General features: G+C 48.5%; 1 protein-coding gene across 2 annotated transcripts; it reads left to right on the top strand.

Annotated features, from left to right (window-relative positions):
• On the top strand, positions 1-26,308 carry LOC126546259 (uncharacterized). 2 transcript variants are annotated; one of them, XM_050194414.3, is made up of 3 exons: positions 1-8,313; positions 14,859-14,986; positions 26,017-26,308. In XM_050194414.3, the coding sequence occupies exons 1-3, from the start codon at positions 53-55 to the stop codon at positions 26,028-26,030; spliced, it is 8,403 nt and encodes a 2,800-aa protein (XP_050050371.3). In that variant the 5' UTR covers positions 1-52; the 3' UTR covers positions 26,031-26,308. The 2 variants fall into 2 exon arrangements, with proteins under 2 accessions (XP_050050371.3, XP_050050384.3); XM_050194427.3 differs by lacking the exon at positions 26,017-26,308 and having other exon boundaries at positions 1-8,320; positions 14,859-14,946.
• The last annotated feature ends 413 nt before the right edge of the window (positions 26,309-26,721 follow it).

Here is a 26,721-nt window from a genome sequence, read left to right as displayed (position 1 = left end):
AGCGGAGGAAGTTCCACAGAAAGAAAAGGAGCCTACTGTCAAAGTTCCCACGATGGAAGCGCCTGAATACGTCCAAGCACAGGCTCCCACTTACGCGCCAGAATACATGTATGTGCCAGAATTCATGGCACGTGAACAACCTGAAGTAGTAGCACCGCGGGAAGTAGGGGAAGCGAGAGCTTTCGAGGCCGTGAGACCAACCGGAGTGCTTTACGTAGAGCCTCCTTCTTACGAACTGGAGTACCTCCCCGTGCCAGAATTCATGACGCGAGAACAACCTATAGGTGTTCCAGGAGAAGAAAAGGAAGCACTGGTTCCAGAAGAGCCAAGGCCGGCCAAAATGCTATCGATGCCTTCTACTGGTTATGAAATGGAATTGCCCTGGGTCGCAGGTATTGTTACGAAGCCAGCGGCGGAAGTTCCAGAGAAAGAAAAAGAGCCTCCTGTCAAAGTTCCCACGATGGAAACGCCTGAATACGTCCAAGCACAGCCTCCCACTTACGCGCCAGAATACATGTACGTGCCAGAATTCATGGCACGTTTACAACCTGAAGTAGCAGCACCGCGGGAAGTAGAGGAAGCGAGAGTTTTCGAGGTCGTGAGACCAACCGGAGTGCTTTACGTAGAGCCTCCTTCTTACGAACTGGAGTATCTCCACGTGCCAGAATTCATGATGCGAGAACAACCTATAGGTGTTCCAGTACAAGAAAAGGAAGCTCCGGCTCCAGAAGCGGAAACACGGGCCAAGGAGCTTGCGATACCGCCTTTTGGTTATGATGTGGGATTCCCTGTCATTGCAGATTTTGCTACGAAATCGACAGTGGAAGTTCCACAAACACAAATAGGGAAGATTTCAGAGTACCACATTGCCGTGGACCTTGCGAAGAAGACAAGCAGCATTGAGTATTCAGGGACGGACAGCACAAGCTTCAGGGATGCCACCGTACCGGAGCAAGTCTATTCTGGAACGGCTCTTGCGCCGCATGTATCGACAAGTAGTGAAACTACCCCTGCGTTTGAAAGCGCCGAGTCTGCTTTTATGGAAACGCTGAAGCAAAAGTACGCAACTGTCGATGTTCCCGGTGACTCAAGCTCATGCAAGTCGACCTCGTCGCTCGGCGCACGCCGGGTAGAGGAAAGAGAGATCGCGATGTGGTCCGCTGATCAACAAGCGAGCACGCAGGCAGCGATAAGCACTTCCGGTTTTCAGGTACCAGTCACCGTTGAGACTAAGACTGATAGACGCAGCTCACTACAAGAGGATGTCGCAAACGGACTTTTCCATTACTCCCGATTCACAGACGCTTTCGGGAAAGCCGAAGCGCTCTGCGACGCCGAACTCGAGAAAATAAAGCTGGAATTCGGCCGATTACCTTTTCCTCCCGAACAACAACAGCTCTCAGGAGCAGCCGGAAAAGCGCGGCGCAGCTCATCTTCTTCCGACTTCAGTTCTTTGTCCATTCACGCCGATGCTATTACGAGAAGACTGCTTCGCGACGTCACTACGGTCGAGCGTTTTCAGCAAGTAGTGCCATCGATGAACCAGTACGAGCCGCCCGATGAAGCTCCGTCGCAGACTTCCTCCGAGGGACAGAAAAAGGCCAATGGTCACAGGTGCAACTTCGATGTCTTAACCACGGAGAAGGTTACTCGCATGGAAGAGAGACTTGAATACATCGAGCCCATCCAGTCCGAAGATTTTTCTACCGGTACTTCTCGCCCAAACTCTGACGACGAGAAAAGCAAGTCTACCGATTTTATAACTACGACTATAGTCCTGAAAAACGAAAAGGAGGAAGACATGCGGTATGCCGAGCTCATGCCCTTGATCTGTTTCAAAGGCGGAGAGCCGAGCAATTCTGCAGCATGCCCCAAAGAATCGCACTCCCAGGAGGCCAGTAAATGTCCGCCAGATTCGGACGAAGAGCAGTTTATCACAACCAATGTCAAAATGGAGACGCGCGTTAAGGAGAAATTCCAAGTCGTGAAGCCCATGAAACCGGTCAAGAAGCGAAATACTACCGACGCAGATGCGCAGTCAAAGAAGCTGGTCAAAAGTTCTATCCGCAACGAAATCACATTGAAGCAGTTTCTCCATGAAGCGGAACATAGAAGATTAGAGGTCACCAAGGCCGAAATGATCGCCTCGTTGCGGCCCGAACCCTCCGTCGCCGAAGAAGAAGCCGTGAAGCTCATTCCGATAGTGGCCGAACAGCGGCAGGTTCAACCCAGTAGCCAGAAGCGAACGCGCTCTCCTGGCTCACGGCCACTAGACAGAGACTTCGCGGACGAACTGCCTTCAGTCGACGAGTTGGAGCTGAGTTTGCACCCGCCGATGAGCATTGGATCGCCGCAGCGGAAGATCGACGCGAGCACCGTCATGCAGGCGGTCGACATGGCGGACGGAATTCCGTCTGCCGAGGAGACCGAAGTGGTCAAAACTCACTACTCCTTAAATCCGAAAAGCCTCGCCCCGCGCCGGACTAAAATCGTCGAGATGTCGGTGCTGCACTCGGTTTCGGACGCGCCTTCCGTAGAAGAAGCCGACTTTCCTATAACCCCGCAGCCGTCCACGGAAGAAGCCTTGCGGTCCCGCGTGGACTCGGTGCATACGTGGCGGCGCCAGTCAGAAAAGCCGACGCCATCGTCCAGCGCAGCAAGTGAGGCACGAAAGCCGCCAGCTCCAGAGGACGAATATTCGTCGCTCCCGTTCATGAGCCACACATTCGAGAGCCAACTCGAGATGGTCCCGAGCGTGGAGGCTGCCCCTAAAGAGAGCAGCGCTTCACTTTCTCCACTTTCTGCAGTGCCTCAGCCAGAGGTGAAAGAAACGGCGCTCGCAGAACATGAGGGCCGACAGGGCTTAGAACAAGAGCCGCTGAAGCCACCTGAGCAAGAAAACGCAGATCAAGAAAAGCTTCATAGCGAGTTTTCGAGCAAGAAAACTTTTCGCGACGACCGGAGGCTGTCAGTAAAGCATGGCTACAAGGAAATCACAGTTAGTGAAGACAGCCAGCCGCCAGAACAACCCCAGATGCCTGAGGTGCCGCTCATTGTACGCCCTAGTTCACCGACATACACGCTTCTTGAGGAAACCGCGACACTAGATACCATGCAGCCCATTCCTACGCTCGAGCCCGAACCGGCGCCTTATCCTCAAGTAGCCTCGCCTGATGTGCGTCGCACTTACAATATCATCGACGTGACGACAGTTGAAGAACCCGTGGAACAGCGCGAAGAGGTAGTGCTCGAACCCGTCTCTGTTCGTCGCGATAGCACTGGATACCAAATATACAACCGCGAGGGCTCGGTGCAGGAGCCTCTGACTGCTATCGAACAAGAAGTGGTGGCCGAAGCAGCGCCAAAAAGCGACACGGCGTCACTAGGTGCCGACGAAAGTCTGCTGATAGAGCAATTTGACAAGGACAGCGTTGGTTCCGAGGACAACCAACCACAGGAACTGCAGATTCCCGAAGCACCTGTCACTTTGCACCCCAGCTCGCCGACATACCATCTGATTGAGGACGTCGCATCACCAGACAGTGCTGTGACTGAGCCAAACCTACAACCCGAGCCACCACTTCCTCCCCGGATGCCTTCACAGGAGGTACACCAGACGTACAAGATTATTGACATCCCAGCTAAAGAGGAAGCCCTAGACCAACCGGAAGAATTGGTGCCGGACAGTTTTACCTCTCCGGAAATTAGAAATACATCCATGGCACAAACGTTTAAAACATTTGACAAGGATGCTAAGTCAGAACAAAAAGAAGACCAAGAGGACGCATACTTGCTTCCCGAAGTTAAGTTATCTAGCTCGGATACGAAGCATAAAACGTTCAAGCTTCTCGGCCAAGCCAAACCAACTGCCTCAAAACCACCACCTGTCGCGCCCCAAGCACGCCCACTGCAGTACGAACTAGAGTACTTATATGTACCCGATTTTATGAAGCAAGAAACATCTCCAAAAACTCCGACCTCGGATTTTTCCGGGAAAGTGTCACCTGAATCTACTCTGGAACGCGTGTATACACCCGACTATACGACAACAGCTGCACCAGCCGGAGGACCTCTGGCACCAGTCACACCATCAACTTACGAACAACCTCAAGAGTATGCACTAGAGTACATCTACGTACCGGACTTCATGAGGTCAGAAGCACCGGCTCTAACGCGTGAGCAAGGTCTAAATTTACAAACCTCAGAAATGGAGCTCAGCTTGCCGGCATATCCAATCTCTCCGGAAAAACTATCAGGCAGCACAGTAATACTCGCAGAAACGACACCACAGGAGGCAGGGTCGGGCTTTGAACAGTCCACGGAGTATACAACGGAAGAACGCCAGATGCGATTCGCGAAGGCACCAAGCGAAAAAGAACATCCAGCTCCAAGTGAACACGCATCGTCCATAGCTTCGGGAGTGGGCCAAGCGCAACCGCCAAAATATGAAGCGGAATATTTGTACGTGCCGGATTTCATGAAATCGGAAGTTCTGTCAGAAGGAGCCGGAGGTTCGAACATCACTGTGCCGTATAAAAAAAAAGCCCGAGCTCCTCCTGACGAAGATGTAGCAAGAGCTCCTGTAACTTACGAACAGCAATTTGAAGGCAAGTTCTCGCATTCCGTCGTTACTCAAGAGTCACCCGCAGGACTACAGGCGCCTACTGTCATGGCGTCTATTGAACAGCCCCCAAGTTACTTACAGCAGTACGTCTACGTCCCCGAGTCCGTGAGAGTACCTTGTCGCGAAGCTCCAGGTTCAGCAAGCCAATCAAGTAAAGACATCACCGCAAGTGACGTACAGCCACCAGAGTATGAACTGGGATATCTTTACGTACCAGAATTCATGACGACTGAAGCACCTGTCGAATCTGTGCTAGCACCGATTCACCCGACTAACGTCATTTCTGATCTGTCACGCCTGCATGACCAAGAATTTTCCAACATCGAGCAGCCTGAACCCAACATAAACGAAATGACAGGGCATGGAGCCACAATAGCAACAGCTGCTGCCGCCTACGAAGAGACGACAAAATATGATCGCCGCTATGAATTTGACTCCATGACAGCAGAAGCCCCAGCAGGGGATTTTCAAGTAGCCGAAACAGAACGCTTGCTGCCAAGAGAACATGAATCGGAAGCAGAAAACATTAAATCTACGTCCCCAGCTCAAGATACGTTTGCAACAGAGTCTTCCTTCACTTTTCCCGACTATTCCTTCGCGCCTGAAAGCAGTGACGAATACCGCCCAGTGTTTGAAAAACCCACTGCAGGGCCACCGCAAGACACGTCAGAGGCCCCAGTTTTTACTATAGAAACACGCCCTAGCACGAGCGCAGCTGAGAAACAACCTGGTGACGAATTTGCGGAAGTGACGTCTACAGAACTATTTGCCACAGCCGCACATAGCTTAGCCACCGTCGCGTCTACGGAATACGAGCCCGCTATGAAATCGTTGAAATTGACTGAAGAGTCTCCAATAACATCAGTGGAATCATTGCACCCAGCACCCGCGGAAACAGAGCCTGGTTTGGAGGGGATGCAGAAGTCGCAAAATTATGAATCGTTACAGCACGAAGACGGCCTTCAATCAATCGAGAAAAGGGACCATGACAGCGCTGCTGAAACGGCTCTTGAATTCAAACGTAGCGTGAAGCCGCAAGAAAAACTTCATGGAACGTTACTTTCCACTTTGGAGGAAGATGCACGACAAAAAGGACCCGGCTTTCAGGCCGTCAATAAACAACTCGGTGAGGGTTCGGTTGACGGTTCATCGGATGAAGCGTTCTCCTCGGCGATAACCGATTTCCGGCCTGCTGGTGCGGAAAAATCAGCTCACGATGTACAATCGGGTGAAAATGTAGGGCCTGAACTCAAACCACTCACTCAAACGCGAGGCGTAGAATCGAGTGAAACTACCTCAGAAGAAATGTTTCTTTCTGCAGCGAGAGACGAACACGAACGCGACCACGACGATGGTCTGCAAAATCAGGCTGTTGCGGAACCGTCAGCGGGGACGACCGAAGAGCTTTCGTTACCAAGTTCAGAACCGGCGTCTCTCCGGGTGTCCAAGAAAGTGGAATCCGACTTTGAAACCGCTACGCAGCCATCGGCTAAAGCATCGGCAGAAATGACATCGCAAGAAGAACATAGTCCCGCGACAATGGACGAATATGGCGGCTCTCACAGGCCTAGTATGGATTTACAAAGCGCCGCGGAGCCATCGGTAGCACCAAAAGAATTTTCGCTGCCTGCATCGGAAGCAGCGCATCAAAAAGACGAAGTTCGGTCACAGGTGGTGCAAATCACACAAGCATCGGCTTTGGAGTCAGCCTCGGCGCATGGCAGCGCCGAGGCTGCAGCTGCGCACTACCAGACGCTCGCCAAGTCAAGTGATCTCGAAGAAACCTCGCTATATCCATCAGAACAAGCGTACGAACTGTCCGAAAACAAACGGGTTCCTGAATCCTTTCCGCAACACGAATTGTTTGCGGCGCCTCTGGCGAAAAGTGAGGACGGTTCCGTCCCTTCTTCGGAAGCAGCGCGTCAGCAGCACGAGGGACTGCAACCAGAGGTCGAAGTCATTGTGCAGCCACCAGGTGAAGGGTCGACTGATTTGACGTCGGAAGAAGTTCTGTTTCCTAAATCGGGAGGATACGGTGGCCCTTTCGAAATAGGCCCGCAAGAACCGCCCGTGGCCGAGCAATTAGTAGAAATAGAAGAGACTTCCGTACCAACATCAGAGTTAACGTATCAGCCGTCAGAGAGAGTAGAAGCCGCATCCGAGGCTACCATGAAACCATCATCTGAAGAGCCAGTAGAAAAAACATCCGAAGAAAGTCTGGCCGTTCAATACGCTAGTGAAGTCACTGTTAGACAAGCACACCAACCACCTGCGGAACATTTAGTCGAGACCAAAAAACTTTCCGTACCAGCCACAGAAAGGGCGCGCCAAGCACGCGAGAAAGAGCAAACCGAAGTCGAGATTTTGACGAAACCTTCGGCTGTGCAGCCGTCTGAACTTGCATTTGGCGGAGCCTTCGCCGCTCCAGAAACGCATCCGCCATACCAGCACTTCGTGAAGACATCCGAACCAACAACGGAGCCGGAGTACACGTTAGTTCCTGAATCAGAATATTCCGTTTCCTTGGCCGAAGCAGCACGTGAAACATCAGGGCCGACTGTGAAAAACTTGGAAGGATGGAGTCGCAGTGAGTCCGCCGGAAGAACATCCGAGAAAATAATGCCTCGTCGCACTAGACAAGAGCAAGGCACATCCGATAGCGAAATGCGAGCCGCGGGACAAGCGGAATATAGCGAGGATGTTTCCGTGTTTCCCACGGAGACAACGTTACAATCTTCGCTAAATGCGCAAGGAGAGTCAGAAGCCATTCCGGAAGCGATTGCTCAGAAGACGCCTGAAAGAACGCTTGAAGGCAGCTTCGCGCCAACTACAAAGCAAGGCGCACTACCTCCGGAAGGAACAGCGATCGAGCACAGGTCAAGTATCGGCATGACACTAGAAGTGCCGCCGGAAATAGCTGCGCAAGAGATGGCACCTCCTCCACGAAAGCTTTGGTCCGAACTACGCACAGAAGAAGCTCGGAGTGAGAGCTCGCTTCTCGCGACCACTAAGTCTGGCAGGCAGGAGAACGACCTAGCCGCGTTGCCTTACAAGAGCGTCTCCGAGTCATACTTCGCCAGTTTGCCGGGACTGCAAGCGCCGAAAACGCGAACCGAGGACGCGGTCACTATAGAACCGTCAGAACTCCGCACGCTTGAACACGGTCCTATCATGGAAGCCGTGGTGGCGCCAGACTTCGCGCCTTCCGTGGAACACGCCGTTCCGCCATCGCAGCGGCCCCTCCCCGACATCGCGGCGCTGGCGTCGGCCGATGCGAAACAACCGGTAGTCGCGGTGCAGGAAGGCGTCGCGTACGCGGCGCTCTCGTATCCAGACGACGGCGACTTGTTCGCCGTGTTCGGCGACATCGACTTTCTGACCCCGCTGGCCACGATCGACGCGGAGCTGCACACGCTGATCGGCGGCTTCCCCCAGGACACGTTGGTGCCCGTGCCGCCGATGGAGTGCAGCCCGTGCATGGCCGCCGAAGCGCAGCCTCCGGAGCCGCTGATACAGCTGAGCGAAGGCAGTCCTTGCGGCATGAGTCCCGTAGACTGGCTTGTCGTGGAAGCGTTCCCGGGCCCGTCGACAGCGCCGGTGGAGATTTCGCAGCTCGGTGTGCCAGCAAGTGTTGAAAGCTCGATGGGCGAGGACCCGTCCATGAGTCCGGGAGAGAAGGAAACGTCGAGGTGAGTGGTGAGCACGTTTTTACTGTTCGAAATAATCCTTTATCTCACTCAAGGCACTGTGCGGTACGGTAGGTAGGTTCCTGTCTCGCCTCGTGTCGAACCTCGTCGATAAAAAGAAATGCGTGGTCAACAATCGGATCGAACCCCTGACTACCAGCACGCAGCCCGATTGAAATCAATAACTATACACCTCGGCTATAAGAAACACAATAAGCAGAACGCCGACCAAAATTGGGTTGTCAAAGAGAGTAGTCGTTTCGGCTTCCGCGCAGAAGCCTTGTTCACTGAACTAAATGGCTCAAGCATTAGCGCCTCAGGCACATAGCGGAGTTACCCAAAGCACGGCTTTGAGTGGGCTTCACCTTGCCTATATGCGTGACCGCTTGAAATGGGGAGTCATTTTCTTATCTTCCGTTATGTACTAGGAGTTGTGCCAGGATGTTTGTCGTGCACTCTATGTGGGTACTGTGCACAAAGTATATCTGTAATCTCGTAGCAATGGTTCTATAGAAGAAACGCTCACCTCCACGGAAAGCAATTACCTCTCCAGACATTTCGGGCGCTATTTCAGTAAACTATGTTTTGCAAAGACGTGCCAAAGACGTTCACTGATCATGTTATCTGTGAGCAGTAAGACTGTTTCGGTAGGACAAAAAATAATCTCACGCCATATCTTTAACAAGGAACGTGACGCCACGTTTGCGTAGCGTCTGGTGCGATCGGTGCTGTCGTATGCTTACTGAAGTCAACACCCAGTAATGTATGTAATAGATATACGTACGTGAATACACGTTCATAAGATCTCGACCGAGTGAAGTAGGTCTTCACCGCAAGAAGCAGATGGTGACGAAGGCGGGCACCGTGATGGTGAAAAAAGCGGAAAGAATGTATTCACTTCATTGGTACATGGTTGTGACTCTTTCCGAGTCTCGAGCGGTTCTGCCTAATACAGGGTTCAGGACGGCCTTAAATAACACCTTGCGTACAGCCGATACATTCGGTGGAGAGGTCCCCGCCGGAAGGGTCATTCACTTCTCGTGGCCTTGCAGTAATCGAAGTCTGCTTGTGGTTGCGCCCATGCGGGTGTCAGTTGCTGAGTGTTCAGCGCAGTCTTCTGTCCCCTTGTCAGGTTGTGAAGTGGCAGGGGCCATAGGAGTAACGCTTTCTCGGGTTTGAGTGCAATTACATCCACACGGGAAAGCGGGCTGGAACGTTTCCCGCACTTGAGAGGTCGAATTCCAGGCCGATATAACAACGCATACATACACGCATACGTGTATACGCGGGTCTTCCGTATACTACACGCAAGCCGCCACCCCCCCTTCCATCCCTCAGTAAAAGAAAAGCTTCGTTAAACCGCGCAAGAAGCTGAGTTGACTTCGTTGCTTCGAGGTCTTCAGGCTCTAGAATAAGCGTCGGGGAATCGAAAGCACTTAAATAAATCGATAATTTTGTTAAATCTGCCCACGTTAAATCGAATATTGGTTCTGAGAACATAAACGTACTAAGCAATGAGGTTATTTTCTTTTCCTCTCGTGTTCTTTTCTTTTTTGCGCCATTAGCCAGGCCACAAGCTTCTCGCGGGGTCAGTGGGTTTACAATCGTCCGTCGATCAAACGAAAGCCATCGTGTTTAATGACGAAATTATATACGCCGACCATGCGGGCGGCGTATATAATTCCAAACGTTGTGTGTCGCAGCGTTCCTTCGTGCATCGCGTCGCTCTCCGAAGATGACGCTCACCGCAAGCAACAGAGTCCGGAAGCACAAAGACAGCCGTTGTTGACTCGCTCGTATGCAGTTGACTTGATCATGCTCCCTTAAGAAAACAGATTATCGAACGGTGCGCGATGAAAACTAAGCGCAAATGCACATGAAATCCTAAAGGAGGCAAAAACAGAATGAAGACACGAGTGCGAGCCTCTTTTGAAATACATGCAGCAAGGGCTGCTCAAGACTGATATTATATTGGTGCACAAATAGTCACAGCATACAAAGCGTCACGCCGTAACTACATCGTGAAAGGGGCGACAGTGTGAGAAAGATTAATATGTTCGGAACAAAAATTAGACCATCCGTGTGTATACGAATCGGCAAACTTGCAACAATCAACTGAGTGACAAGTGTTGTTTTTTATTCTTTCGTGTATCGAGGATCAACGCAAATCAAGTTAATCTCGTAGGCCCTTAATTGCTCGCGTATAAGCGCGCGCGCATCGTTTGGTTTGCGTCACCGAGTTCACGCGTCCTTGGTGTTCAAATTCTGCGCGAGCTTCGCGTGGGACCTGGTGATCGCTTGCCTGAAATTTCCGAGGCCGCTGCGTACGTGACCGCACTGGACCTCAACGGTCCTAAGTGGAACTTTCGCCATTCCAAAACTAAAGAGGTCCGACTAAGAGGGTCGGCGATATTCCCTGTCCTGTTGTTCGGAGCGCCAGGCACGCTACAAAAGCCCTGTCACTTGCGCAAGCGCTTCGAAACGTTTGACAGCTATAGACTGCGACTTTCACGGGGAGAAAAAAAAAAGAAGAAAGAAAGAACAAGCGCTAGCCACACATGCACTTTGGTCCGGAAAGGCCCACGTGGCCTAGGCACCTCTTACCCTCCCGTTCACTATGACGGTCGGAAATGCTTGGTCGAATGAGAGTGATGGCAGGGCAATGGGCACTTGCCCGCGTCGGTACTGTCCAGCCGTTTTCCGGGGAAGCAGTCATTCCACAGAAAGCGGAATCACTGCTTAATGCGGAGGGATCACATCCCTCCCCTCCATACAGTCACGCCCCACCTCCACTCATGAAGTCAGTATTTTTAAATTCGAGTCCGTCGGTTCAGGCACTCATTCCTCCGGAAGCAGGACAGAGATATCGAAGACGTCCGTCTCCACCCAGTCTGCGGTATCCAGTGAATGAAGTGCATCATGTAATCTCGGCAAGTTATGCGCTATGTCGATCTATGGCAGGTTCAACTAGACGTGCGTAGATAAATTATCTTGGTACCACGCGTTTCTCCAGATAGCGGGCAAAGGGTCTGTGGCGGGCATGAAGATGGTCAATGAAAATCAATGCTAATCGAACTTCTCAGCAGACGACGACGGCGAAAACACGCCGTGACTTCAACGTATGGGGCCAGTAACAAGTAAAATACTGCTGCTCTAATATTTTGTCACTGACGATACGTCTAAAGAGCGAACTGGTTTAGCTAAAGCACAGTTCGATGCAACCAGGAAAATTGTGACCTTTTGCAATGACACATTTCTATACGTGCATTTGAATTATATAAGTTATTGTTTATCTACTCAAATAAGAACAGCCGCAATGTTTCCTTCTCTCGTACATATCATTCCTTAAAGGAGACTGAAAATATTGAGTCAGTGTTGCATGCGGCAATGTTTTCTGCTCTCGTACGAATCAAAAGACCGTGTAGCTGGCCGCCTAGAGATGACCAGCAGCGGTGACCAGTCCGTGGTGGACGCCGACACACCAAGCAGAGCAAGAAGTGGATCGCGCATTCGCTCTCCACCGTTGAAGGCACACCTGGAAGGCGCGCCGAGGGAAAGAGTGCGTGCTCTCGGGCAACCGAGTTGCGGGGATGGGGGGAGGGTGGGACTGCCGCTTGCTTGTTCGTTCGTCTGGGCTATTCGCTTACTCTGACAATCATCGTCAAGGGCTTCTGCATATTTTTTCACTGTTATATTGTTTTCCGCTTTCACTTCTGTAGTAGATGTTCTTGTATACTTCACTACCAGACCTGATACGGAGGGCTCCTGCGCCAAGAGGAGCGAAGCGAGGGGGTGGGGAGATTAGGTAGATACCGATTTAGCGGCCACAGAACCAATAAATAATGAGACGCTGTTACTGCAAATTCGTTTAGTGTTAAATATTCAACTGGACGTCATGCTCATGCTCTTGTACATTGCTGGGCGGCGCGTACGCAGGGTGTGCCCATGGGGCACGTACTACTCCCGTCGTCGATGACCGTGACATTGGCAGAGCGCCGAACACAGACTGCGAAGAGGCAAACCTGATTTTACGTGTGTCATAGCGACAGGGACCAACCACTGACGATAAAAGAACAGACGCTTCTCCATTACAGGCTATGTAGTATTCGTTACTATGATGCTGTTGGCACGGAATTTTAGGCGGCCATCAAAGCGAAGCCCGTCGTCTTCCTTGTTATCGAAATTAACAAGACTTTGTGTAGATATGCGCAAAGCCACGTTTTGAGGTGCAACAGAGGCAAGATTTCTCGGCGAAAAGTCCCGACATTTCTCTATGGGCTCTTTTTGGGTCGGACAAGTACGGTAAAGAAGTTTGATGCTGTCGCTTCCAGCCGGAGGGTCAACGTCACACACACAAATGCTTCTACGTGAGACGCACTGCCTGCAACGTCACTGATTATGGCACGTGGTCTCGGTGACTCGTCCAATGTGAAGCGCGCAATACCGCCACCGGAGTGCGCCGCGCAGAGAAAAAGAAAGAAAATATATCATAGTTTCTCCGTAAGGGCTAAGCAATGAATGCCATAGCTAGATGTTAGAGTATTACACGAATTGTAAGGCTCGTAGCTGCAGTGGCAGTATGAATTGAAGTAAACGCAAGCTGTATAAGTAAAAGCGAGCTGTTGTGCTAAGGATCCTCCGTTTGCACCCTGCCATCGTACAATTTCAGTTATGCTTATTTTATTAAAGCCGACGTCTTTCTTAGCGACTTTTTTCGTATCGGGTATGTTTCAAACCTATTTCTTGGGCTGATCCCGGAGGTGTGCACAGCCGCGCCAATAAGATTACATCATTTTCGGGTTCGGGTACTGTTATTGTTTCGCACTTTTAATATTTAGGTCTGTGAATATTTAGGATGAGGGCACACACTATTGATGTTTTGTTTCATGACAATAGTTTGTGAGCTTCCATATTCAAAAATCCTGAGGAAACCAGCCGTGGTTGCTCAGTGGCTATGGTGTTGGGCTGCTGAGCACGAGGTTGCGGGATCGAATCCCGGCCACGGCGGCCGCATTTCGATGGGGGCGAAATGCGAAAACACCCGTGTACTTAGATTTAGGTGCACGTTAAAGAACCCCAGGTTGTCGAAATTTCCAGAGTCCCCCACTATGGCGTGCCTCATAATCAGAAAGTGGTTCTGGCACGTAAAACCCCTATAATTTAATTTTAATAATCCTGAGGAGAAATTTCGTCAAAAACGTAAGGCTCGCTGGTATGAGCAACGTTAGTGATAGAATGGTGTGGCACTATAACCCGCACATACCGCATCTCATATAGCATGGTACGGCATATAGCATACATATAGTGAAGTATGTACGGAACCTCACGGCGACGGCGAAAATTCGCTTACGTGTTCGTATAATTGCTATCGGAATAAAAGGAGGCAGAGCTTATGACGTGAACGTGATACATTCCCGCAGCTCTGGTATCGGTGGAGGCAGGGGAGAAACGTCGCTTGCGGATGCTAGTCGAATCAGAAGGAGAGAGTGTATGCATTTGCAGTGGAGCGAACTTTCGGGCAGCATGGCACCACGACATTCAATTTCTCCTACATCCTCTAACAATGAACCAATTCGAAAAATTCTTGAGGTAGAATGTTCTCTAGATGGCGCCCTGAAACTTCCAGCGTGTAACCAAAATTTGAAATGGGACCTGCATGGTGAGGCACCGTTTAAGACACACATTGAAAATATTGTTGCGTGCGCGGTCGCAGGAATGGACGTGGGGGTAGAGTTGTCAAAAAATGGCCGACGATTACGCTTCTTGGTAATGCGATCTTTGAGCGCAGCTGCTGCCTTATTTCAACAACAGGCAACCGCATACAGAACACGCAGTGCCGAACGGAGGCGGTTCTGCGTTTGGGATTGGGTTGTGGCGCGGAGACGGAGGAGTGGAAAGCCATGGATCACGCGCGAGGCTGCAAGGTGGGTGCGGAGTGGACGGTAGCGGCGAGAGTCACTGCAAGGCGAGAGTCACTGCAACGGCGCTGCGCGAAGGAAGGGGGTGAAAGGATAGGCGAGAACACGTGATTTGGTTTTGTAGGAAAAGGGGAGACCAATACTCGCGCCGCGCGCGAGATGGCGCCAGGAGCGCGCGCAGCTAAAGCCCCTCAAGCGCAGCTAGAGCGGCGCACTGGCCTCGGCTACGGAGCTGGTTACGGCGAGGCACGACGGCGACGCGAAACGCAGTAACAGGCGCCAAAGAGCTGCGCTCTAAAATAACTAGGGCGGGGGGCGTATAACTTATTAGACGCTGATGACTCGCAGAATCCTTGGACATTATAGATCTTTAAGGTGTAACTTTGGTCTCCTCACATTCAACTGGAACAGACGTGCGTGCGCAAGTTTTATTGCGTCATACACACACCACTGCTGGCATACGAAATAGAGGTCTATACCTACTTACGGCGTCAGTGACGTCTGCGTTCTGGTATGTGCCCAATACCATGCGGGAGCATCGTGCATCTGCTCCAAGCAGCTTATTTCGATACAGTGAGCACTTTCTTACCACAATCCAGTTTCCCACATGGCAGTTTGCCGCATGTGCAGGCCACCGAGGCGTCTTTCCGAAGAACCCGGATGTCCTCTGGAAGCGGCTGCTCCCGTGCTGGCGTTGTCGTTCGCGCTGATGGCGTTCGTCGCAGCGGCGGCCATCTTGTTGACATCCGTGACCGAAGGTATGTAGGTGTTTTGCTTTCCTATCAAGACACGTCGACCAGACCTCATGCTTGGGCTGACAGACAGCCTGGGCACGGTCCTTCATCTCAATAGGCAAACGCCATCCGTCCGTAAACGAGCAGCTCGCCGCGAGCAAGGCGTCGATCGTCATGGCAGCATTCAAACTGGAGATTTGCACCATGTTTTATTTGCCCAGCCAGTCATAAAGGGCTAGCCATCATGTCAGCCAATCATAGCGTGCAAGATGGCGAATCTTACAATTAACATTCCGGAATTTCGCAATATCCAGACCACAACCTATACTGATCCAGAGCATGCTGGTGATATACTCTTAAACAAATGTACACCATTTGTGGTGTATATTTGCCACACAACAATAATCGTCATTTGCCTTGCTTGCGTTTCCTTTCTTGAAAATGCTGCGGCCCGCTACTTTCCTGTCGAGAATGCTCTGTCATGCTGATAACGCGCATGCCGTTCATGACTTCGAAGCGTTAAATAAAGGAAATGCGGACAAGACAGATGACGATAGTTGTCAGCACGGCTGTTGGGCATATTATTTGACCTCCGTGTTAAGTAAAGCTTTAAGGAATTATCCTTTGTGTACTAATTGATAACAAGCCAATTCGAAATGTTTGTTAGCAACCTGTATTTCTATCCCCGTTGTGGTCACGTGGCCACTGAGAATTAAGCCATAATCGATGGTGCGTAGCGATCTCGCCTGGCTTGGTTCCCAACAACTGAGTAGGGGGAAAATACCGCTTTGAAGCATCGAAGTCCTGGCTGAGTGCAATAAAGAAAGAAAAAAAGTCGTGGCTGAGTGGTAACGTCTCCGTCTCAGACTCCGGAGACCCTGGTTCGATTCCCACCCAGCCCATCTTGCAAGTTGTTTTTTATTCATGAAGTGCCTGCCGAGATTTATCGCTCACGGCCAACGCCGCCGACGACACCGTCTTTTCTGCGACACGAGCTCCTTAACGCTGTCGCGTTAAAAAGCGGTGGCAGAGGTGTAACTGCGTCAAAGTAAATCTGAGGGAGCTCAAGTACTTGACCAGCACTGTAACCATAGTCGCTCAGACACCAGTAGCCGCACAATGTAAAACGGGAGCTGTACCAAAAAAGGCTTCTTCGGTGCAGCAGCGTATACCTCTCATGCACCCTGACAGTCTTTGATCTTTCTCCTTTCGCAAATCGGGAAAATTCATCGCAAGACCAAGGAATGTCAGCATATAGTGGCACTTTTACCGCTTCAGCCAGGCGTAAGCTGAGCACTCTAGCAGCCGGCACCAGCTGCTCAAGAGATCAACGGTGTGCCAGACTTTGGCAGACTTCTTCCAGCCCACGGAGGAAGGAAACTAAGGAGAGGCCCTGACGTCACTCTTTGTGAAGCAAAAGTGAAGCCGGAATTTGGCGTTGCTCATGGCGATGCTCCGCCTTTTGGGCCACCCTCCTCGCTTGTTTACATCTTTCGCGAAACCGCGCTGCGCGTGGTGTCGCGCACGGAGCGCGCGCGCTCGCGCAACATCTGGCAGAGCACGGTGCAGGTAACACAGCGCAACAAGACACGGTGACTAACGCAAACCCGCCCACTCAGCGCCTTTGCCACGGCCCGAAACCTACCAGAGCAACACGTGTGAGCGCTCAAAACCATAACAACGCCGCCATTGTGGCCCAAAAGGCGTGGCCATACAACAGAAAAAATAAAAAAGCAGCAAAAAAATGAGAACCTACTACGTCATTTCCGCCACACTTTTCTCCTAGCGCGCGGAGGGGGTAGGGCCTCTCCTTAGTTTCCTTCCTCCGTGTTCCAGCCCTACCTGCTCGCGTGCTCCTATCTAAATACATGTAAAAGGAGAATTCGTTTTTCTCGGCAATCACCGCACCAAATTTGACGAGGTTTGTTGCATTTAAAAGAAAAACTTAAAGTCTAGTGACTGTTGGTTTCGAATTTTCGAGTTAGGTCGTCAATCTTTTATTAAAGATCGGCAAAAATCGAAAATTTTCAAAAAGACGAAACTATCAAGTTTACAACATTGTAACTCAACAACAAAAAATAATACAATTCTGTGAATTGCATCGAATAGTACATCTAAAGCGGACAAAATTGATATGTTACACATGAATATAAAAAGATTTAATAATATAGAAATACTGCTTTTGCAGAACCCTCGTAACCAACGTAACAAATTCACGCAAGGTGTAAAATCACATATCGAATTTGTCCGCTTTGAATGATCTAATGGATGCCGTTTACAGAATCGCGATATCTGTTCTTGATGCAGAGCTATGAATTTGTAAACTTCGTTCTTCTATTTCTTTCAAACGGTCGAATATTTGAAAATCGCTTTAACAAACTTCAGGCCCTAAATCGAAATTCCGCTTCCAACAGTCACTAGAATTTAACTTTCTCTCTCAAATGCAACAAATTTCATTAAAATCGGTCCAGGGGTTATCTCAGAAAAACGTTTTCGCGTTTTACATGTATTTGAATAAGCCGCGTCGGAGTTGAGCCCGAGCTAAAGCTTCCTCTTAAAACATGGCTGCACAAGCCAACTTAGACAAACGATATGCGAAATGGAAGCGTGCCTCTGAGTTGTAATTCATTTGCCCACGTAGGGCCGTGACTCCTCTATGTGCCCATAAATTTCACTAAAGCATTTGATTACCTAAACCACATCTTGCTACTTGAAAAAAAAAAAAATTAGAAGCTTGCGGTTTCAGAGGAAAGTGATTGTTGCTTAGCCGCAGTTATCTAACGCACAGACAATAACACGTGGACATAAATTGGTACTTATCTGGCGTTAATAAGATTTCACTTGGAGTGCCCGAAGTTAGTATCTAGAGCCCTCTTCTTTGGAAATTATATTTCAATGACATTGCGCACTGAAGTAGAACACGTCATATACGCCAAATGATACTTGTTCTAAGCCACATCATCAAATTCGATTACAAGGATTACTTCTAAGCTTATGCGTCTGGAGAAATGGACACGGTATAATGCATTAAAAGTTAACAAAGCTGAAACAAAACCATACTAACCTGTGTTTTGGACTTGTGCCCAAAAACAAAGTTGTGCGCGTAAGCGACAGCATGTTTAATGATTCAAAAATCGAAACAGTAAGATCACTTAAATTATTAGGTGCTTTTCACTAAGAATATGACATGGGACGGTCATATTGACCACGTAACAGCAAAGGGTGCGTTCACATAAGTTCGGCCGTACGTGTCCGGTGACCATTTTTAATTTTGATCAAAACATATATTTCGCTGCCCGGATGCCAAGAAAGAAGAAATCAATCTTGGAAATATGGAAGCGCACCATCAGTCAGGAGCTTTTTTTGCGTGTGTGAATTTTGCCAAACCTGCATTTTGGTCAGCTGTCCCGCCTCCCCCCCCCCCCCCCCCCCCCCCACGAAATGAAGGTGCTGTGCCTACAGCACTAAATATATTTAGTGATAGGACACGCGTCAATATCATCGATTCTAAATAGTTATTACAGAGTATGACCACTGTGGTGGGAAGAAACAAAATCGCGAAGAAAACAGAACATTAAGCAATACTGGGCGAAGCCAAGATTTTTTTTTTTTTCTCTGTATCTGCAAAGAGCACGGTTTCCCAATTTTGTCAGTGTTGCCATGAAAGTTGTTGAAATTTAGACAACTATATTTGCCCTAGGCTGCACTAAAAATCACGAGGAGCGCTCAAGTTTAGGCCTATTGTTAAAGGGACACTGTTCTTCTGCAACAGTAGATTACCTCTCTAGGACACCAAAAACACCACTCTTATCACGATAAGACGATTGGTAAGCCAGAAAAAGCGCACAAATGAAAGAAGGGTGGCGACGCCTCCTTCAAGTTCCTGCACCTGGTTGCTGTGACGTCGTGGATTTCGATGGCATCTTCTAGGGCCTACTAATTATACATACCGGTACAGATTGACTACATCGTGTTCCAGAGGAGCCAAATATTAAACATGGCAAATTTCGGGAATCTTTACTACGCCAACGCGGCCCAAATGCGAAAACATACTTTGGAATCCCTGACGTCACACTGACGTACCGGCGTCGGCGTTTCGGCGCGAAATTCAAATACTGATACTTCGACCTTCATTTTCCCATCTAATAATCAAACTATTATTTTGAGATGATTGCCTGCAGGGCTCTCAAATAATGCTTTATTAGTCTAAACTGATTTCTCGTTTCGCTTTAGTGTCCCTTTAAATTAGCGATATACCTTAAAAACCTCTTTAAAAAAGCCATCCTCGATTTTCTTTCAGATTTCCCAAATTAAGTCTATTGAATTCAACTCATGTAATCTGTAAAAACGTGTTGCATCGTATTTTGTTGTTGTTGTTGTTGTTGTTTCGGAAATAAAAAACGAGAAATGCGACTGAGTAAACCGCCGCTGCGACATACGAAGTCCGCGTGTGCTCGTGGTTACAGGTTTTTTTTTTTTCTTCGATTTACCGTTGAAATTTGACGATAAATCTCTCGGATTAGGCGAGACTTTCAAGATTGTTTTAAAAACCATAAGTGCGCAATAAATGGTGACCGCTTTTCAAATTCGCAATGCAAGCAAGTGCCCCCAAGGCACAAAGAAAGTTTTAAAAATTTTGATAATTAGTCTTCTTAAGCTCACATTTTTAGTGGCAGGGTATGTCCACCTCGCCTATAGGCCGCGTGCACCGCCTATAGAGGCGCCACTGATGGCCACCTAGCGGGCGCTTCCAACAATACGCGCGGGAGCAGTAGCAGACGACAACGCTTTGCAGCAAGGGTGACTGAAGTTCGCGGCTGCGATTTGTCCTTTGTTCGGGCGCCAGACTGCTTCTTCTGCGGTGAGAGCTGTAGCGAAGACGCAGACCTCTGTGGGAGCGGGTATGAACAAGATGTTACCGGTGTTTGGGGCAACATGGTCCACATACGCGCCAGGTGCGTCCCGCAGACAAACGCCATGAAGACCATTTACATGAAGCGGAGCTCATGTAAACTAGCCGACAAATTTTGTTGACTAATGCGATGTCTCGACCGTGTTTTTTTTAAATTCTACCCTTGCCGTAATGCTGCTTCTGCACCTCAATAATAAGCACCCGTCGTTAGTGCATACTTAGATAACAAATCCGCACGGTGCGATGTCTGCACATGCCGCGGTGTGATTTTTCTGCCGATGAATACATGTGACGCCGCCGAATAAGTGTAGTGAAAGTCGCCTGAAGAAGAATAATTGCGAATTTATTGATAGAAACGCGTACACTATAGTCAACGAAGCCAACAAACGCACGGGTTAATAAAAGCGCGTGTTAGCGCTGTATACCGCCGATGAACTGCCGCTCGCGCTGCAGTTTTTGCAATATTAAATTCCCTAGGGGAGCTGCTTGGAAACGTACAAAGCTATAGTCTGACTAACTTTGCAGTACTTTTTTTAAATGTTACTAGAGAGAGGTGCCACATGATATATTTAAAGGCAGAGCAGCGCCAGTCAAATTAGATCCAGCGCTGGCGGCAAGGCCGGGTTTAGTCCTATGCGGCGTAAGCATAATAAGAAATAATTCAGTGAGTACAAAATTCACTTGCAAGAAGCGACTACGTTGTGAAACAAACAAACCACTCGGCGTGTTAAGTCTGCTCAGACAGCATCAAGGTGTGATGACTTACCAAACGTGACGCGAACTATTCAGCGAAAAATGGATCCGCGAAAAATGGAACAAAAATACCATATGCAGCAACTATTAGCAATTCTCGCCCTGAGCTACCTATTTTCTAAACACATTTCCCAAAAAACCACAATATCTAAGATGCCCTCGGGAGAAATGAATAAAGCTGTTAAAGAAGCACTTGCTTGGTGTCATTCCGATAAGACACAGCGTGACTTATACCCTTTACAAACGAGGCAGGGTGAAAACCTCGCAGCTCAAAAGAATCAAGAGTTATGCATGAAGCAACTAGCAACAGTTAAACGTGCGAAACCACACATAAAATAGATGTAAAAACATGAAGTGCGCGACAGCTGGTGCGAGGATTTACCGGGCCACATAAAACTAACAATTTCAGTTCTTGCAAACTTCTGTAGCTTTAACATACAACACAATGCGCTCATGCAGTCGTGCTGCCTAGCTAGCCGAACGCGGTAAAGAAGCGGAAAACAATATAAGCGGCAAACGGCATTCCGAACTTTAGCGAAATGCCTTTAAACCGCATGTTGCACTGCAGACGAACTTCGTCGCTTACGCGTCTAACTACAATCGAGTAAATAAATAACAATAAAAAAGAAAAAACACCGAAACAACAAAGGAAAGGATGAGAACAAGAAATTTCGCGCCGAAGCGACGATCCATTGCCACCGTTGCTCCTGCAGATGAGGCTTTGCGGGGAATAATTAGAACCGTATCGCCGGCACGTTTTCGCCGGTATTTAAGCCCCCCACCCTGCAACAATTCTTCTTCGACATTCTTCGGAAGCTTTGGCCATCCCACACATGCGAATGGTGTTGCCTATTTAGCTCTGAAAACACACATAAGACGGAGAAGCACTATCAGCGACGCAACAAACTACGGCGTGCTACGGCGCGCGGCTCGCTCCTCTCCCGTGCGTTCTGCGCAAGGCCGCCACCAGTGGCGCGGCCATCGGCGTGCACGCCGCGTATAGGAACTCCTCTGCAAAACACGCCACGTGCGCTGCGCTTATAGTTTTTTATCTTAAAAAATCTGTATTGTCAAAACTATTTTTGACAATACAGATTATATATATAATATATATATATATATATATATATATATATATATATATATATATATATATATATATATATATATATATATATATATATAACCTAGGCATGTAAAACGTGCTATGTGGAACTCTGAAAAAAAGTTTACACCCTTCGGGTTGTATTTTGTCCCCAAACAATAATCGTCATCTATATATATATATATATATATATATATATATATATATATATATATATATATATATCACAGTTTCACCGTAAGGGCGAAAAAATGAATGCGATAGCAACATGTTAGAATACTACACGACATGCAAGACTTGTAGCTGTAGTGGCAGTGTGAATTAAGTAAACGTAAGCCAAGTAAAAACGAGCTGTTGTGCTAGGGGTCCTCTGCAATTTCACACATGTTTATTAAATAGTCACGACTTACTTTATTAATTAATAATCACTATTTCTACTACTACTACTACCACTGCTGCTGCTAATACTATCACTACTAGTACTAATAATAATAATATGAAGAAAAGGAAGGGCAACAATGAGAACATCCGCAGGGACGTCTGCGTAAGCAGGCATTTGGTGTGTTGCGGACCCCTGGACTAGGCAACAAACCTATTTGGCCTTGGCTTCACGAGTAGACCCATCCGGCTGAAATCGGTAGCTCCCTTTCCTTTCTCTCCTTCCATTATTAGCGACTTTACCACCACTTTTACGTATCGTGTATGTTTCAAAGCCCTTTCGTGGGCCGATCCCGGAGGTAGGATCCCGGAGGTATCCGTAGACCTCCATTACGGCGTCCATGGGACGTAAAAAGACTATTCACTATACAGTTATCGTTTCCATGCCTTTCTCTCATTTGCATCTCTCTCTCTCTCTCTCTCTAATTCTGATAAGATTTAAGATAAAAGGCATGCGCTGTCGGTGTTTCTTTTTTTCATGACATTTGTTTGTGGGCTGCCATTCTCAAAATTCTGAAGAATAATTTTGCCAGGAATGTAAGACGTGGTATGTGGAACTCTAAAAAAAAGTTTACACCCTTCGGGTTGTATTTTGTCCCCAAACAATAATCGTCATCTGTCTTGCCTGCCCGCAGGGCTTGCGCGTTATCAGCTTGACACAGCGTTCTCGACAGGAAAGTAGCGAGCGCCGAATTTTCAAGAGAGGAAATGCAAGAAAGGCAGATGACGATTATTGTTTGGGGACAAGATAAGCCCCAAAGGGTGTAAAATTTTTATAGAGTGGACTTTTGTGAGAGTAGTGTGGCAATATAACCTGCATGTAATGCATGACATGGCGTATAAGATACATATACCTAAATATATACAGAACCTCACGGCGACGGCAAAAATTCGCTTGGAGTGTCCACATAATTGCTATCGCCCTAAAGAAAGAAAACACTGCTTACATAGCAGCGGCGGTACTATTTATTCGGTCATATTTCTCGCTTTGTAATTCCGAAACAACAAAAATTATGCAACGCGTCTTAGAGCGCAGCTTTTTGGCGCCCGTTCCCGCGTTTCGCGTCGCCGTCGGCCTCGCCGTAACCAAGGTCATCATCCACGCGCTGCTCTAGCTGCGCTGCGTTCCTGCTGCCATCTCACGCGCGCGGCGCGAGTCTTGCTCTCCCTTTGTCCTAGAAAGCCGGATCACGTGTTCTCGCCTATCCTCTCACCCCCTTCCTCCGCGCAGCGCCGTTGCAGTGACATTTGCCGCTACCGTCCACTCCGCCCTCGCTGCCCCTTCTCCCGCTGTCGCGGCACTGCCGCGGGGCCGGCAGCGGGTGCTCCTTGACGCCTAGCAGGTGATCCATGGCTCTCCACTCCTCCGTCTCCGCATCGCGTGGCTGTACGGCCTCTCGGCCGTCTCTCTCGCTTCCCCGTTTGCGGGACGCGTTCCCCAGAGGCATTTGTCGCCTCTGGCAGTGCTTGCCCCTGGCTGTTCTTCTCCCGTTTCCACTCTTGTCCTATACCTCCTTCACCTGGCGCAGTGCCGTTGCGGTGACTCGAAAGGCAGTTATAGCGTTTCGTTCCCTTACTTCCCATTCCAGCCTTGTGCGGCCACAATGAGGCGTTTGTGAGTGAATGAGTGTGTGACCTCTACTCAATACCCGTCCTACGCCCGTTTCCTCATCCCACCTCAGAGGACACATTAAATAATTGCTAATTTCCTCCCCACTCTCCGCGGCGGTGAAATGGCGCCGCCGGCTCGATAGCGGCGGATCGCCGTGTGTGCTGCCCAATCTGAAAAGCAGAACCGCCTCCGTTCGGCACTGCGAGTTCTGTAAGCGGTTGCCTTCTGTTGAAATAAGATCGAACCGCGTTTGCCGGTTCACCCTCGGTTAGCTTTCACTCGCACATACATCATACGGCGTGCGGCGATGGTTTTATCGCCCTTAGATTTTATACAGAACCTCACGGCGACGCCGACGGCAGAAATGCACCTACCGTATCCATGATAATTGCTATCGCAATTATAAATACTGTTTTTATCCTCACTTTGCTTCTAAAATGTTTGCATGCGAACCAAAACCATTATAAACTGTTACAGATCTTTTTTTCCTCCGTTCTGGAGCAGAAGCAACGTAGCGTTTTTCAGTGGAACGAAACTAAAACCAGAACGAAAAACATTCTACGACACCCTGCTTGATATCCCTTTCGAGAGATTTTGCGTGGCTAGGCACCGGGCACGTCGAAGCCATGATTTTGAAGCATATGGCCAATACATCCAGTGCCGAGTCACGCAAAATCTCGCGAAACTATGACCAAAAGTGATCGTCCAAGGATACCGCCCCAAGTTCGCCGACACCGCAGGCACTGTTCGCCAGACTAGAAACACCGCTAACGCAGTCAAAACGCACAATGGCAACCCGAAGAGAGGACGAGTTGTCAACCATTAAAGAAGGGAGCTTCAACACGCAGTGGTGGGCAGATGGTGGATTTCTCAGGAGAATGACAAAATTTTGGAAAGCGGTGAATTTTGCTTAGAGGTGTGGCTTCGTGGCAGAGTGGCCGATGCTGCCGTCAAGCAACACCCTAAACCCAACCTTACCGTTCAACTTTCTCAATTTTTTGTGTGGGTTATACACACAAAACTGTGGTTCCATTTTTTTACGGGAAGAGAGCTAGTCAAGCCATTTCAAGCTCGCTCTCTCCCTCACTATCGCCATCATTGTCTGGATGGAAATAAAGTCATTAGTCAACCATGGAGGTGGGTGTTGCACTGTTCCCTTCCTGTCTCGCGTGTGCCAGAGAGGAAGGGGGGGGTAGGTAAGCTAGCAGACTAGTAGCAGCTGAAAGTGCAGCCAGAAAGTATACAGTGATCTGCGTTTTCATGCTAACAATCTTAAAAGAAAATTCTGCATTATATTCTGATGGCAAATGTAATCCATGTCTCTGGCTTAGCTACCATCCAATTGTTACAAGCCCTATTTCTTTTCTCTTTTTAACGGGCCATGCAAACAAAGATGCAGAGCCAAAAAATGTGACCTTGCCGTGAAGTAGCGAAAACAGAGCCGTTGTAAGTGGGAAATCGTAGATAGGCTTTCGTCACCCCCTCATCTCATATTCCCAGAAAGTCATTGTAGAGGGGAGTGGAGTAGATAGTTGTTGTGACAGTGAGCTTGTATGTTAGACTGCATTGTAATTTTGCAGTGAGCACAGCTACACAGATGTGTGCACGATACATGCCCCTCTTGTGAGGAGCTGTGTAGAAAAAACAGCAAGCATTGCCACTGGCGAAATCCAACTATTGTTAGTGTAAAACTGAATGCCAGAACAGACCACACAAAAATGGGGCACAACTTCGACGTAGCTAAATTGAGTTGCACAAGGTGAAAAATACTCAGATGTTTTATTATTTTACAAAAGCACTGTGTTTACATGTGTATGTTCTATGAAAGCTGCAACATTTTATCAGCATAGCTCGCCACAATGCATTCAACTTATCGGCACCATATTTTTAGTCAGATATGAGGAACCTCATCACTATCGTAATGCTCTTATTACTGTATAAACCAGAATACAGGTCAAGATCTTTTTTCCCAAAAAGGAACAGCTAAAGTCACCCCTCGTAGTTATATAGCGGTCTTTAGCGCATTGTAAGTCGTCATCTGGCCAAGTCGCAGTCAGGGGTCGACTTATAGTACAGGCTGATCCATGTTCTAGTTTATACTGTACTTGCTGGTTCGATGTGTGGCAAGGTACTTTTAACCACTTGAGATTAGCGAGCCAACAGTAACGACACTTAATATTCACTACATTGTTACAATCTATCACAAGTTCCTCTGCCTTTGTTCTTTCTTTCAGATCCAGACTACTGAATTGGAAATCTATGAAGAATAAATTACTTGGCCTTGTCCCAAACAGCTGTCTATCGGTTTACAAGTCAACCTTTTCAAGCCAAAGCTCCTTCCTATTTGCATAAATTTCCAATAAAGCACACTTGCTGCTCTCTCAACTCGCACACAGGTTGCTTAAAAAAAGGAGGTTCAAGACAATATCTACAGCAGTGGCAAGCATCAGAAATTATTTTATAATAGTCCAACAACCTTTTTTATTAACTGAATTTTACTAATAAACTTCCTACTCAAAAACTTCAGCACACGTGTTCCAATTGCATGATCGAAGCCTGTCAGTGCCCAAGCCAGAACGGCTAGACAGATCCAGAGTTCCAATATAGCTGTGCCAAACCTGCAGTGTTCAGTACGTCGGGGGTCACGCCAGTTATTCCCCCTGCGCAGTTATGGAAGCCTCCCTTGCAGTAGGCAAGCAGCATCTTTGCTATGACACAAAGGTAAAACTCTTGCTGCTTCTGATGTTGTGCAGCGTGGTGCCGTCTGTCTCCATTTTGAGGAAGCTTCGAGGAATCAAGACTTGAAAATGTGCTGCTACAGCGAGCATGTTAAACATCGCTAGACAAAACTATGTCAAGCACCAGCAATATAGTAATCACTAGCGGACTCTTTGAAAGGGGCCCTGAACCAAATTCCTCTGAAGCCTAAAAAACACCCT

Source organism: Dermacentor andersoni, chromosome 3 (genome assembly GCF_023375885.2).
Source record: "Dermacentor andersoni chromosome 3, qqDerAnde1_hic_scaffold, whole genome shotgun sequence".
Classification (NCBI taxonomy): domain Eukaryota; kingdom Metazoa; phylum Arthropoda; class Arachnida; order Ixodida; family Ixodidae; genus Dermacentor; species Dermacentor andersoni.
Note: the sequence above shows the minus strand (reverse complement) of the source record. Positions and strands in the feature narration are given on the sequence as shown.